General features: G+C 31.5%; 1 protein-coding gene across 1 annotated transcript; it reads right to left on the bottom strand.

Annotated features, from left to right (window-relative positions):
- Positions 1–6179: 6179 nt before the first annotated feature.
- On the bottom strand, positions 6180–6705 carry LOC125848646 (stress-induced protein KIN2-like). The gene is made up of 3 exons (XM_049528555.1): positions 6649–6705; positions 6434–6502; positions 6180–6276 (listed from the first exon to the last, which is right to left on the bottom strand). The coding sequence occupies exons 1-3, from the start codon at positions 6703–6705 to the stop codon at positions 6202–6204; spliced, it is 201 nt and encodes a 66-aa protein (XP_049384512.1). The 3' UTR covers positions 6180–6201.
- Between the last annotated feature and the right edge of the window lie 7797 nt (positions 6706–14502).

The raw sequence follows: 14502 nt of genomic DNA on the forward strand, positions 1-14502 counted from the left end.
GGAAAATAGAATTCTCTTCTATATTTGGTTTATTCTTTCCTTAGAGGAAAAATTTGGAGATCTATAAATTGAAAATCCATATTCTCATAGCAGAACACAATATGATCCACAATGTAGTTGTTTAAGAGTTTTATTTATGGGGAAATTTATTCTCTCAACAGTGCTAGTATTTTTTTATATTAGTTTTTCATATAATAATATTATGTTTTTAGTATAAGTTTTTGTTATCTAATTTATCAACCATATGATATGCAATTGTAAACTTCCGCACGACGCCCTAATCACCTTCATAACTCAACAATTATTTTGTGTTAATAGATATGTTTCTCCAAGTTAGCCTGCATGCCTATCATAGATAAAACGCACACATTATGTTATAGCCTAAGATTATAAACGCAACAAGACCCTTTTGTAGCACACAAAAGTGTGAATTAGTTATCTTACTACCACGTTATTAAATTGTAAGATGATCTTCTTGCTTATATGTACTACGATATTTTGGGGCTAGAATCTTATGGTTTGCTTTATAAAAATAGGTAACTTATAGAAATCTCACTAGTTTATGAGTTAATTTACTAATATAAACGCTAGTTTTTGAAATATTATGAATCTTATCAGATTTTGGAGCGTCCAAATATGTCTAGATATACATGTATCTTGGGATAATGAGATCAAAATTAAGTGTAATTTGCTCTAGATACATTGTATATAGAAGTGGATTCATATGTATCTGGGGTACATATATAGAAAAATGTCGCTTGCATCCCTCACTTCCCTCACATCGCGTTCGCCACTCTCCTATAAATCTGGTATCTCAAATACATGCGAATCACATCAGATATTAACTGTTTTGAGTGCATGTACAACACTTCTTAGTGCTTTCTTGTAATAAGAAATATTCCTCTTTAGATGGTAATTTTTTTTGTTATTAGTTAGTGAAGTAAACCTAAAACAAATATGGTAATTTGTGCACATGCACAGTATAACATTTAAACAACAATTGTTGGGCTCGTGTCTGGCATGGGCTTCATTCGTCTTGTATTTTTGTTTGAGAAACTTACATAAATCTCACTCGTTTAAAAGTTAATTACTTAGATACACTCTAATTTGCAATATTGTGTATTTTACCAGAATTTGTTGCCTCCGGATATGTCAAGATACATGCATCTTGTGATACATGAGATTAAAATTATTAGATGTAATTTGCTCTAGATACACTATATCCAAGTAAATTCACATATATCTGGGAAACATAGATAAATCTCGCTCGTCACTCTCCCATGTATCTAGTATCTTTGATACATGTGAATCACACCTGATACATACAAGTACGTGTATCTAGTGTTCTCTTATGCTTTAGTAAAAAGCAATTCTCCATCATTGGTGGTAGATAGAAAAGTTCAAGTGTTAAAATAAGGAAACACTTCTACTAGTTGTCAAAAGGGTTGGGAAGAGGGACCCTTTTTGAACAAAATCTTTGATTATTTAGTTAATTATTAATCAATTAATGGTCAATCCGAAACGACCCAACCAAATCGAATCCTCGTGACCCTTGGTTAAAACGTTTTTTCCGCTTTATTTAAATTTCTCACCATTTTTATATGACTATTCTGAAAGGTTACAACCTTTCAGAAACAACCATGATTGTTCTGAAAGGTTGCTAACTTTCAGAAATAGTGCTTCTTGGTTATAAAATACATGTGATTCCTCACATTTTTTTAAACGAAAATTTTGATCTTCTTCTTCACAATTAAATATTTGTGTATCTTGTTGCCGTTGAGTGACTCACTGACACCATTATTTTTGTATCAATACACTGGTGAATAGAATCGTTCTATCCTGGGAGGATTTGTTCCTTTAAACCTCGGGAACTAGAGGGAATACGTTCCTTAAGGGGACATTATGCATTAAGTGAGCTAGATTTTCTTTCTTTTATGTTTCATACTATTGTTACAGATTCTAGTATGTTTTTACAGTCATTAGTTTCGGCTTATGTTATTAATTTCTGTTATTGAGTACATGCTTTATGTTTCATACTATTGTCATTAGTATTTGTTAGTACAAATTAGATAACAAAAATTGTATTTACTTCAACTACAGTTAACTGCAATAGAGAAATCAGAGTTACACCATTTTAAGCTTCACACATCAAGAAAGTTTTAGATGACTTACCATTGTCGCAGTAGGGGTGCAACTTTCAAGAAAGATATAACCCATGAAAGGCGTGGTTACTTCAGCAGTTAGTCGTTATATATATTGTTTGGATTGTTGTTACTATTATTCTACAATCTAATTTTATTTTGATTTAAATTTAAGTCGTTTTCGTATATTCATTATCATTATTTTTTGTGTCTTTTCTTAATTTCTTTTAGTTATAGCTTTAAAGATTATATGTGCATTATATATAATTAAGAATTGATAATGAATTATCCTCTTTTGATAATTTCTCATGTTTCTCTTTCAGTTGAAAATTTCTAATAACACTCGGAAGAAACAAGCAAGTTGCCATTGAATAATTAGAGTCTAAAATTTTACAAGTTTTTTAAATATAATTAGATGATAGTCTAATATTCTGTATTTAAAACTAAGCAATTTATGAACAAACAATAAATCTGAATCTAACGTTATTTATAAATATATTATTTTCAAGAGCTATATTTACCCAATTTTTAATAAAATAAAAACAAAATCTAAATAGAGGCTAACATTATCCGAGAGTTGCGTTCATGAACAATTGGACACAAATTATAATGCAACTACGATCAATTAAGTTGGAAGATTAAAGAAAATTAAGCATTATTATTAGAAACCAACAATTTTAAGGAGATTCATCATGGCTACAATTGAAAAAACCACGGATGTCAAGATGGGAGACCTTAACAAGCCATTTCGGTTCAATGGTAACCATTTTAAGAGATGGAAGGGTAAAATACTTTTCTACTTGAGTCTTCTCAATGTTTCTTATGNTGTGTTTTACTTCTGGAAGGGTATTAACTTTGAAAGATGTACTCTATACTCCTTCTATGAGGAAAAATTTGATGTCTAGTTTTCTTCTTAAGAAAGCAGGCTTTAAACAGATTATTGAATCTGATCAATACGTAATGGTGAAGAAGGGTATTTTTGTGGGGAAAGGGTATGCTTGTAATGGGATGTTTAAACTGAATGTTGATATGAATAAAGTTTCTACTTCTGTTTAAATGCTTTCTTCTACCAATTTTTGGCATGCTCGTTTGTGTCATATTAATGATCGTTATGTTGGAATCATGAGTAGTTTAGGATTAATTCCAATGATTAACAAGAATTTTGAAAAGTGTGCGGCTTGTAGTAAAGCCAAAATCACTAAAAGGCCTCATTTTCAAGTTGAAAGAAAAATTGATTTGTTAGAATTAGTTCATACTGATATTTGTGAACTTGGTGGAATTTTAACTCATGGAGGTAATAGATATTTTATCACTTTCATTGATGATTTTTCTAAGTTTACATATGTTTACTTGATGAAAAATAAAAGTGATGCTTTTGAAAACTTCAGAACTTATCTCCATGAGGTTGAAAATCAGTTTGGAAGAAAAATAAAAAGAATTAGAAGTGATAGAGGCCGTGAATATGAGTCAAATGAGTTTAATTCTCCATTAAAAAAAGCAGTGTTTACATCCATTTGATCAACCGAGTCTTTTGTTGAAGCAGGCCAAGAAAGCAAAGTATGTAAACTTACTAAATCCCTATATGGCTTGAAACAGGCACCTAAGCAATGGCATGAAAAGTTTGATTCTTGCATGATTGAAAATGGTTTTAAAACAAATGAGTGTGATAAGTGTATATATCATAAGTCTTGGAATAATTCACATGTGATTATTTGCCTATATGTTAATGATTTATTGATCTTTGGCTCTAACATGAATGTTATTGATGAAACTAAAAATATTCTTAGAAGCCATTTTGATATGAAAGATCTTGGTGAGGCAAATTTTATTCTTGGAATAAAAATAACAAGAACATGTAATGGAACTTTCCTTGACCAGTCACAAGCATGTTTCTACTCCTTTTGATTCAAGTGTTCACTTATTTCTTGTTGAAAGTGAAAATGATGTAATAAATCAAAAGGAATATGCTAACATAATCGGAAGTATGAGATATGTGACGGATTGTACTAGGCCTGATATTGCATATGCAGTAGGAGTACTTGGCAGGTTTACAAGCAAGACAGGTAATGAACATTGACATGCTGTAACAAGAGTTGTGAGATATTTAATTGGAACAAAAAATTGTGGTTTGTTCTATAAAAAATATCCTGCTGTACTTGAAGGTTTTTGTGATGCAGATTGGAACACTTTATCAGGTGATTCATGTTCTACCACTGGTTATGTCTTTACTTTAGGTGGTGGTGCTTTTTGTTGGAGATCAAAAAAGAAAACTATAATTGCTAACTCTACCATGGAGGCTGAATTAATTGTTTTAGCTTCAGCTAGTGAGGAAGCGAATTCGTTAAGAGATTTATTATTTCAAATACCTTATTTTGAAAAATCAATTCCTCCTATTTTAATTCATTGTGATAGCACCGTTGTGATTGGTAGAGTTCAAAATCGTTATTATAACGGTAAATCCAGACGTATAGGGAGAAAACACAGTAATGTAAGATCATATTTGACAAATGGTACCATTAATGTTGATTATGTCAAATCTTGTGATAATCTTGCAGATCCTCTTACTAAGGCCTTAACAAGAGAAAAGGTCTGGAGCACATCGAAGGGAATGGGATTGAAGCCTACAAATCCTTGAGTCATATATGAGGAAACCCAACCTGGGGACTAGAGATCCTATATCCAGGTTCAAAGGGAAAAACTAATCATATGTTGACTTGTTGTGAAAAATGCACTATCTTTTTATTTCCCTTCCTATGATGTGAGTGCATTGTTTCCTGTAGTTTGTGTAGGTTGAGTTGATAAAACTCTTAATGAATATATGTAGCCCGTATGGGTGGAGTGTTAAACTTACAGGAGCACTCTCAACAGATTTCACCTATGTGATGTGTGGAAGTAGGTCGCTTCCTATGGGAATTGGGCTTATTCTCAAAAGCACTCATGAAACCGGGATAGCACATGGCCATAACGTGCTGGCTTTAAAGCTCATGTCAACACCTTGATTATTATGTATGAGCAGTGATATTTTATTTCCCTTAAGCAGTCATAGTTCAAGTCTGAGACCACTACAACTCTGGAGTAAAAGTTATTGTTTCACTAAGTAGAGGTTCAATGCAGAGCACACCTTCATTATGCATAGTAGTCTTCCTTCAGCTGATGGACTCTCTTATCAAATATTAAAATGAGTGGGGGATTGTTGGTTTATTAGCATTTTAATATTAATATTTTGTATATTAATTTGTTAAAACATAGTATAGCCTTTCTGCCATGAAGATGGAATAGAGGACGTGGGAGTTACATGCATTTGCGCCTCATTACTTAGTGGTCAATTAATGACCATAGGCTTATGCACTTTGCTGCGTTCTGTGAACGTTGGAAAGTTGGTCGTTGTGCAAATACACGTTAGAGGCATTGGTTACCCCTCTCATTATTCCATTCTTTACTCCTCCATTATCCTTGTAACCTATGTAACTCCTAAGACCATTATCTTCACTATTTACTACCCTATTATCTTTCTATTCATTGCTAGGAAGACTTCTTGTAGTATAAATAGTGGTGGTCTTCATTTGGTTTGTCACACACAACACATAAGAAAAATATAGAGTGAAAGAGTTAGTCAAAAAGAGAGTTTTTATTAGTTGAAGGGAGGTGTTCTTTTTTGTGGAGTTTTGGACTCAACTCTTGTCCAGAGTTGTTGACTTATACTTTGTGAAGGTTGCTGTATCCTGGAGGGGACAAGTCAAAAGGACTACTGCTGAACCGGTGAAAACATTTGTTGCAGTGAGCTTGAATCTCCTTAAAGAGAGCGAGATATCCACGCCTCAGCTTGAAGAGATTTATTTCTTCATATTTATTTTCAATTGTAATCTTGTATTTTTGTTATCTTGTAAGTTTTCACTAACAGAAACCAAAAAGGAATTAAGAAACATAAGTAAAGCTTCTTAATAATACTCAAACTTAATTACTGATTGATATATCCCCTAATTCCGAATAAAAGAGTTCAAAAAGGAGGTTGAACCCATAGCCTAAATGTTGAACAAAGATGTGATCAGATGAATATTTTTCATTTGTTCATGCCAGTAGCATTTTTAACTGCATTTGCTGCTCCTTGTGCCGTGGCCTTCATTTGTTGTCCCGCCTATAAAAGTAACACATAAACTAACTATATGATGTTGATGTATATAAGTTATATTCGATTCAAATAAGTTAATCAGTAAAATAGTGAGACACGAGTGTTCAACTATTTGATTGATGTGTAAAAAAAATAGATATTAATGAAAAATAATGACAAAAACCTCTTGCATTGTTTCCTTGGCAGACTGTGCAGCATTGCTAGCTTGTTCCATTATTTGATTACCCTTTTCCTGATAAATGTATATAACATGAGTTTAATTTTATTTATTTACTTGTAACTACACAAATAGATCAATCAAATGATAATTCAATTTAATACTAATTAACATTAAGTGGTATTTTTTCTAAAATAAATGACAAGAGCAATAATGCTGACTTGAGCTTGGCCCTTGGCCTGGCCAGCTTGGTAACTAATGTTCTGAGAATTATTCATATTAGTTGAATTTGCTTTTGAAAATGATAGTATTTGATTTGATTTGATACGTCTTTGTTTAAGATGTTGTAATTATATATAGTAGACGGAACTCACTTAGTGCTTGACACATGTAAAGTTGTAGATCGAAAATGTTTGTGTCACGTTAAAGTATGATCCACCGGCCCTCAAGACTAGGACTTATAAGAAAAATGCTTTGCCTCACAATGTTGTGTTATTTGGCTTCTCATTATTTCCGTTAAGGGTATGCATAATTTGGTTTAAAAAATCAATTCAAATAAAAGATTGATATAAGTCAATTAAAAAAATTGATAATTGTTTGAATTTAGTTTGGTTTCGTTTTTTTTTTTCAAAAGAACTATGTTGTTTGGGGTTCAAACTTATATTATTTTATTGTCTATTTTAATATTCCGACTTGTTTATGTCTTTTGAATCAGAGGTGAACCCACACATATAGTTAGGTGCATGTGCACTCGTTAACTTATTTTAATATATATATAAATTGACAAGAAAAAAATATGAAGTTATAATTTTAAACTACATTATTTTAATATCTATAAATTGACAAGAAAATGGTCAATTATTCTTGATGTAACTTATATAACTACTAAGTCATGTTCTTCTCATTATTTGCTATTAATGTCCCACTAATTCTTAAATGACTAACTACATTCTTGACATTTATTTCTGATGGAAATTCTACACCTATAAAAAAAAAGTGTTTCTTCCTTGTGTTGGATAGAAAGAAAAAGTGAATGTTTAGTATTATCATGTTTATATTTTGAGGTTAGGGTCATGAAAGAGAGAGTTGACACAAAAAAATATATTTTAGGTTTTCAACTAATTCACTACACAAAAGAGAATAATTTTCTATTGAAGGAAATTGTTATTTTATTGAAATTTTGAACTCTTCAACTAATTCGGAGTTGTTGGAGTTGTACGATATTATTGGACTGTTATATCTTGGAGGGAACAAGTCAAGAGATATATTTCTGAATTAGTGTAAATTATGTCAATGTGAACTTGAATTTCCTTAAATGAAGCGATATACGTGCACCTCTGCTTGAATATTTTCATTTATATATTCATTTTATTTTCAACTATTTTTATTGTAATTATGGTATATGCACAAACATTTAGAATTTAATAGAGATCGTATCTTAGCTCATTATTTTATGGAGCTATGAAATGCCAACATGAATGTAGATTTTTAATATTATTTTGAGAGATAAATTTCTCGATGTGGGTATTTGTTCACATCTTGTATTTAATTATTTGATTGTTCGATCAATAATTAGATACATTATATATGAACTTTGAGTTCAGCTTGAAAAGGGTCATTAGTTCTTAATTGCAATATGATTTGATATAGGGTGTTCTTGAACCTAAGCATTAGGGAATTGATTTGTGAATAAAGATAGACATAATCGTGCTTGGCTAAATAGTGCAAGGAATCGTTAATGTGGTTTTCTTTTTAATACATCTATGATGATATAGATACATTTTTTTAATAACAAATTGAAAGGGAGAAATAGGGCTTATAGGACATTTTTTTTTGAATTTCTAGTATCGTTTCAAACTTCAAGACATTATGCTAGAGTTTTCTTTGTGTCAATTCAAGTTTCAGAAATTTGCTAAAGTAAATGTGGTTATTTTAGAAGGAAATCTTAGTAGTTAAATTGATTGATATATGAATTTTTATTGAAGTATCCGTCTCACAATAAATCACTATCTCTTATATTTCCCTAATGATCATACTATTGAAGCCGATAATAGATAAAAACTTTAATTTGTTCAAACACAACTTTTAACTATTATATCGAATTTTAAGAAATAAAAAGAATTGAGATCCATTTGATGGTCTTGACTTGTTTAATAAGGCCAGGGAAGGTGGACTAGCATACACTTTTTGGATCATTATAGGACTTAATTGTAAGAATTGTTATTAATTATTTCTTACTTATGGCCCAAGTTTACTTGTAACCCAAGTAATAACATAAATAATATTTAATAAGGAATAGATCTCGTCCGTACATTGGTTACTTGATGGACGTACCAGATTAAGTCATAACCTCTATAAGTTGGTCATCCCTCCACCCATTAGGATTACCACATATTCTCTACAATAATTTTATCGCTGACGGTTGTGGTAACATAAAGTTAGGGCAAGGAGGTAGAAACCAATTTACGACTAACGCTTCCGCTTCTCTCTGTGATGATGTCTTCNCATCGCTGACGGTTGTAGTAACATAAAGTTAGGGCAAGGAGGTAGAAATCAATTTACGACTAACGCATCCGCTTCTCTCTGTGATGATGTCTTCCGCATCAGGTATGTGCCCCTAACAATTTCTATGTAAGATTATCGTGTTCAAGATCCTGAAAGTATTTAATTTTACATGTGGTATCAGAGCCTGGATTGTTTGAACTGATAATCTTCATGTACAAAACACGTGCATATGAAAATTTTTGCAACTAATTGAATCAAGTAATTAGCACACAAAGACATAAAGACTATTGCATTGAATCTCTTGTTCCTATTTAAGTATTCTTCACCGCATCAGTGAAACAGAATTTGGGGATACAAACAATAAATTCTCTTGTGTAAGGGTGTCTAAGTATTGTTTGAACTTTAAAGAATTTTTTGTCGGCAAAAATTGAACCAAAGTGTTATCCTGGAGTAATTTTAAGTGGTCAATATTCCTATTTGGTCTAATCAGTTTGCGCTTCAGTTTTTGAGAAAACGCTACTTTGTTCTTCACGATCTTAATTTTCCCATAATGTAATAATTATGTTTTGTTTTTAAATTGTGCGATAAATTAAAGTGGTCGTTATACTAAACAATAAATAATATGTGTATATTTTGTGCAAAATAGTTTGTTAGTCACCAAAGTGGCCAAACTAGATAAATTAACGTCTACACATATCATGTTTATGATCACTTGATGCATGTATTATGTTTCTATAGTTTGTTAGTCACCAAAGTGGCCAAACTAAAATGTATAAAATTATTCACATGCACAAAATTTTATGATATTATGTGTGCTTTGTATTTATATAGTTTGTTAGTCACCAAAGTGGCCAAACCAGAGAAATTAACGTCTACACATATCATGTTTATGATCACTTGATGCATGTATTATGTTTCTATAGTTTGTTAGTCACCAAAGTGGCCAAACTAAAATGTATAAAACTATTCACATGCACAAAATTTTATGATACTAAGTGTGCTTTGTATTTATATAGTTTGTTAGTCACCAAAGTGGCCAAACTAGAGAAATTAACGTTTACACATATCATGTTTATGATCACTTGATGCCTGTATTATGTTTCTATAGTTTGTTAATCACCAAAGTGACCAAACTAAAATGTATAGAATTATTCACATGCACAAAATTTTATGATATTATGTGTGCATTTGTATTTATATAGTTTGTTAGTCACAAAAATGGCCAAACTAGTATGGTTAAGAAAAATGTGCATTCATAAAAGGGAAAATACATAAAAACACCCCTGAACTTGGCAGCAAAAGTACTTATTTTAACACTTTAACTTTACGGATAATTATTTACCCCCCTAATCTTATTACAAGTGAATTTAATATCACCCGAATTGCTGACGTGACAAATTTAAAAAATATCAGCGCGTAAATAAAGAGAAAAAAAATTAAATGGGGCCCTTTTTTTCCCTTTGCAGCCAATACAATTTTTTCCTATTTCTTCTTCTTCTTCCTAGCACTCATCACCCCAAACCCAACTCATTTCTTTTCTTTTTAATTATTTCTCTTCCTCACAGCCTACACACCCTCTCCTCTCGTTCCTCTATGCATCCTTTATCTCCGATTTTCTCCTTCTTCTAAGTAGTTTATATTTATAATAAAAGAGAAAATTTCAAATCAAAATAGCAAATAAAAAATTTCAACTATGATTTGATTAATAAATAATTAACAAAGTGTCAGAACCCTAAAAAATAATTAATCATCTAACTTTAAACATTACTTATTCTATACCTGTATATGTATTAGGAAGTTAAACAAGAAAATTAACGATAAATCTAAAAAGTTAAGTACACTAATTTTGCACAAATCTGAAGGCCCCATTGTTGATGTAAGTTGAAGCTTCACTTAGCTGAAAAAAGAGATTAATGGAGGTAATAATAAATCATTACAAAGTAATGAAAATAGAATGAATCGGTCAGAATTTTAGAAGTTAAGAAATTGACCCAAATGAAATAATGAAAGAGGATGGGTGAATAGTGAAAATAATATTTTTTTTAAATGTAGGGAAATAAAAATAAAAAAAAGTATTTTTTTTTCAATTATCCGACGTGTCATCGATGTGGCATAGAGGTGGCACGCGTGCATTTCACCCATAAGTATGAAACTGGTATTATAAATATGTGTAAGGTACTATTAAATTCACTTGAAATAAGTTTAGGGGGGTAAATAATTACCCGTAAAGTTAAGGTGCTAAAGTAAGTTTTGCTGCCAAGTTCAAGGATGTTTTTATGTATTTTCCCTTCATAAAATTGTCATTTATCTATGAAAGTTAACGAAATGCCTATAATGAAAATAAATAGATAAATTGACTTTCACTATTGCTAGAACTTAAGAATTTAGTCAAAGGTGAATCAATCATTCTACGAATAGAGAAAATTATGAGATAAATTAATCTTTTTAGTCAAACATATATTGTATATCCAAAGATGTCGTATATGTTTGATTTAAAAATATTCAATTACGTATTAAAGATAAAATTGGCATTTAAATTATGATAATGTGTCGTAGTATCTACCCAAAGGAGAATTACGATATATTTTTATCGCTTTACTGAATTCACATTATTTTCTGATTTGTGAGCAAGCATATCTATTTTGCAGTTATTCATCTACATTTTCATGCTTCGTCTGCTACTGTGTTCAATGGATTGAACTTCTCTGAATGGCATGAACAAGTACAGTTCCACTTAGGTGTAATGGATCTTGACTTGGCCCTACTGAATGACAAACGTACTGCTATTACTGATAAGAGCAGTGAGGATGATAAGTGTTTTCATAAATCATGGAAACGCTCTAACAGATTAAGCCTTATTTTAATGTGAATGACTGTTGCTAACAACACTAAGAGTATTATTCCACAAACAGAAAGTGACAAGGAATACCTGAAGTTTGTGGAAGAACGTTTTTGTTCTGCTGATAAGTCTCTCACTGATACACTAATGGTTGAACTCACGACTATGAAGTTTGATGGGTCGCGTAGTATGCAAAATCATATCATCGAGATGACTAACATTGTAGCAAGACTTAGGACCTTGGGGATGAAAGTGGATGACACATTCTTGGTTCAGTTCATTTTGAACTCATTGCCTCTTGAATATAGACCATTCCAAATTAACTATAACACTATTAAGGATAAGTGGAATGTTAGTGAATTGTCCAGTATGCTTACTCAAGAGGAGTCAAGACTTAAGAAACAAGGAGGTCATTCCATTAATTAACCTCATAGGTCAAGGAGCTGATAAAAGACTTAAAGTGAAGGCCAATAAGTTTAAGAAAAAAAAGCACCTGCTAAAGTTCCGCAGGATGCTCATAAGGAACTCAAGGCTGATATGTGTGGTTTCTGTAAAAAGGAAGGACACTATTAGAAAGATTGCCTGAAACGTAAAGCTTGGTTTGAAAAGAAAGGTACATTTAGTGCTTTTGTATGTTTCAAATCAAATTTAGAAGAAGTTCCTAATAATACTTGGTGGCTTGATTCTGGTGCAACTACTCATATATCCACTATATGTTGCAGGGATTCACTACGATCCAAACTACAAATCCAAATAAAAATTTCGTGTTCATGGGAAATCGCATGAAGGCTCAAATTCAAGGCATAGGAATTTATCGATTGATCTTGGAGACTGGACATCACCTTGATCTATTACAGACTCTTTATGTTCCTTCAGTTTCTAGGAATTTGATTTCCCTTTTAAGACTTGATGTTTCTGGATTTGATTTTAAGTCTGGACATGGATGTTTCAATTAATATAAGAATACTATTTTTTATGGTTATGGTGTTTTTATTGATGGTTTATATAAATTGAAACTCGATAATAATTTTTCTGAATCCCTGCTTATTATTCATCAAAATGTTGGAATTAAACGTAGTTCACTAAATGAAAGTTCTGCTTATTTGTGGCATAAACGTTTGGGTCATGTACCCAAAGAACGATTAAAAGGATTAGTAAAGAATGAAATTCTTTCCAATTTGAATTTTGCTGATCTTGATATATGTTTAGATTGCATTAAAGGAAAGCAAACCAAACATACTAAGAAATGTGCCACAAGGAGCACTCAATTTCTTGAAATTATACACACTAATATTTGTGGACCCTTTGATGTTCCATTTTTAAGTGGAGAAAAATATTTTATCACCTTTATATATGTTTTTTCACGTTATAGATTTATCTATTTGTTGAAAGAAAAATCTCAAGCAGCGGACGCTCTCAAAGTGTACGTTAATGAGGTTGAAAGACAATTAGATAGAAAACTGAAAATCATTAGGTCAGGTAGAGGTGGTGAATATTATGGAAAGTATAACGAATCCGAACAATGTCCAAATCCATTTGCAAAATTCCTTGAGAATGGTGAAGTTAGTGGGAGTGTTGAACGACAAAGTGTGGAAATTAATGAGGTAAGGGTAAATATTTCATTGCCCATGAATGTACCTACTTCCGCACCAATCACAAATGTTGTTCCTCTTGTTGAAGAACACTTTAACAATGTTGAACAACATTTGGGTGAAACACTTCGAAAAGGAACTAACTCACAAGTATCTGACGCAAATGAACCACAAACAGTGCCATTAAGAAAATCGGCCATTTCAGATGATTTTGTGATTTATTTACAAGAGTCAGATTTTGATATTGGAATTCATAAAGATCTAGTTTCACTTTCACAGGCCATAGAAAGCACTGAGTCTAATAAATGGATTGATGTTATGATGGAGAGTTAAAATCCATGAAATACAACAAAGTCTGGGATCTCGTTTAATTACCAAAAAGTTCTAAAAGAATCGGGTGTGGATGGATCTACAAGACCAAACGCGATTCAAATGGTAATATTGAACGATATAAAGTCAGACTTGTTGCCAAGGAATACACTCAACAAGAAGGCATTGATTATAAAGAGACCTTTTCATCGTCTCAAAGAAAGACTCATTAAGAATTGTTTTGGCTTTGGTAGCTCATTATGATTTAGAGTTACATCAAATGGATGTGAAAACTGTCTTTCTTAATGAAGATCTCAAGGATAATGTTTATATGGACCAATCAGAGGGTTTCAAAATTAAAGGAAAAGATCAAATGGTGTGTAAGCTAAAGAAGTCAATATATGAACTCAAACAAGCCCCACGACAATGATATATAAAGTTTAATGATACCATAACATCTTTTGGATTTAAAAAGATTACCGTTAATAGGTGTATTTACCAAAAGATCATTGGGATTAAGTTTATAATTTTAGTCTTGTATATTGATGACATTTTACTTGCTACAAATGATTTAAGCATACTGAGTGAGACGAAAGACTTTCTCTCTATGAACTTTGAAATGAAAGATATGGGTGAGACATCCTATGTGATAGGGATAGAAATATTCTGTGATAGACCACAATCTATATGTAAGATTATCGTGTTCAAGATCCTGAAAGTATTTAATATTACATTAATAGCTTATTGAGCTAAGTTTTTGAGAAGTCAAAAATATTTTTAACATTTTTTGTGAAGTGTTCCTTCAAACTTTTAGAGAGAAAATAAGTGAT

The sequence above is a fragment of the Solanum stenotomum genome, chromosome 12, assembly GCF_019186545.1.
Source record: "Solanum stenotomum isolate F172 chromosome 12, ASM1918654v1, whole genome shotgun sequence".
NCBI classification, from domain to species: domain Eukaryota; kingdom Viridiplantae; phylum Streptophyta; class Magnoliopsida; order Solanales; family Solanaceae; genus Solanum; species Solanum stenotomum.

Bases quoted from the DNA above. Each gene is read 5' to 3' on its own strand.
- LOC125848646 (XM_049528555.1), bottom strand. From the start codon at position 6,705: ATGAATAATTCTCAGAACATTAGTTACCAAGCTGGCCAGGCCAAGGGC. The intron at 6,503-6,648 runs GTCAGCATTATT...TACATTTATCAG, and splicing joins AGGCCAAGGGCCAAGCTCAA to GAAAAGGGTAATCAAATAAT. The intron at 6,277-6,433 runs GTTTTTGTCATT...TTACTTTTATAG, and splicing joins CCAAGGAAACAATGCAAGAG to GCGGGACAACAAATGAAGGC.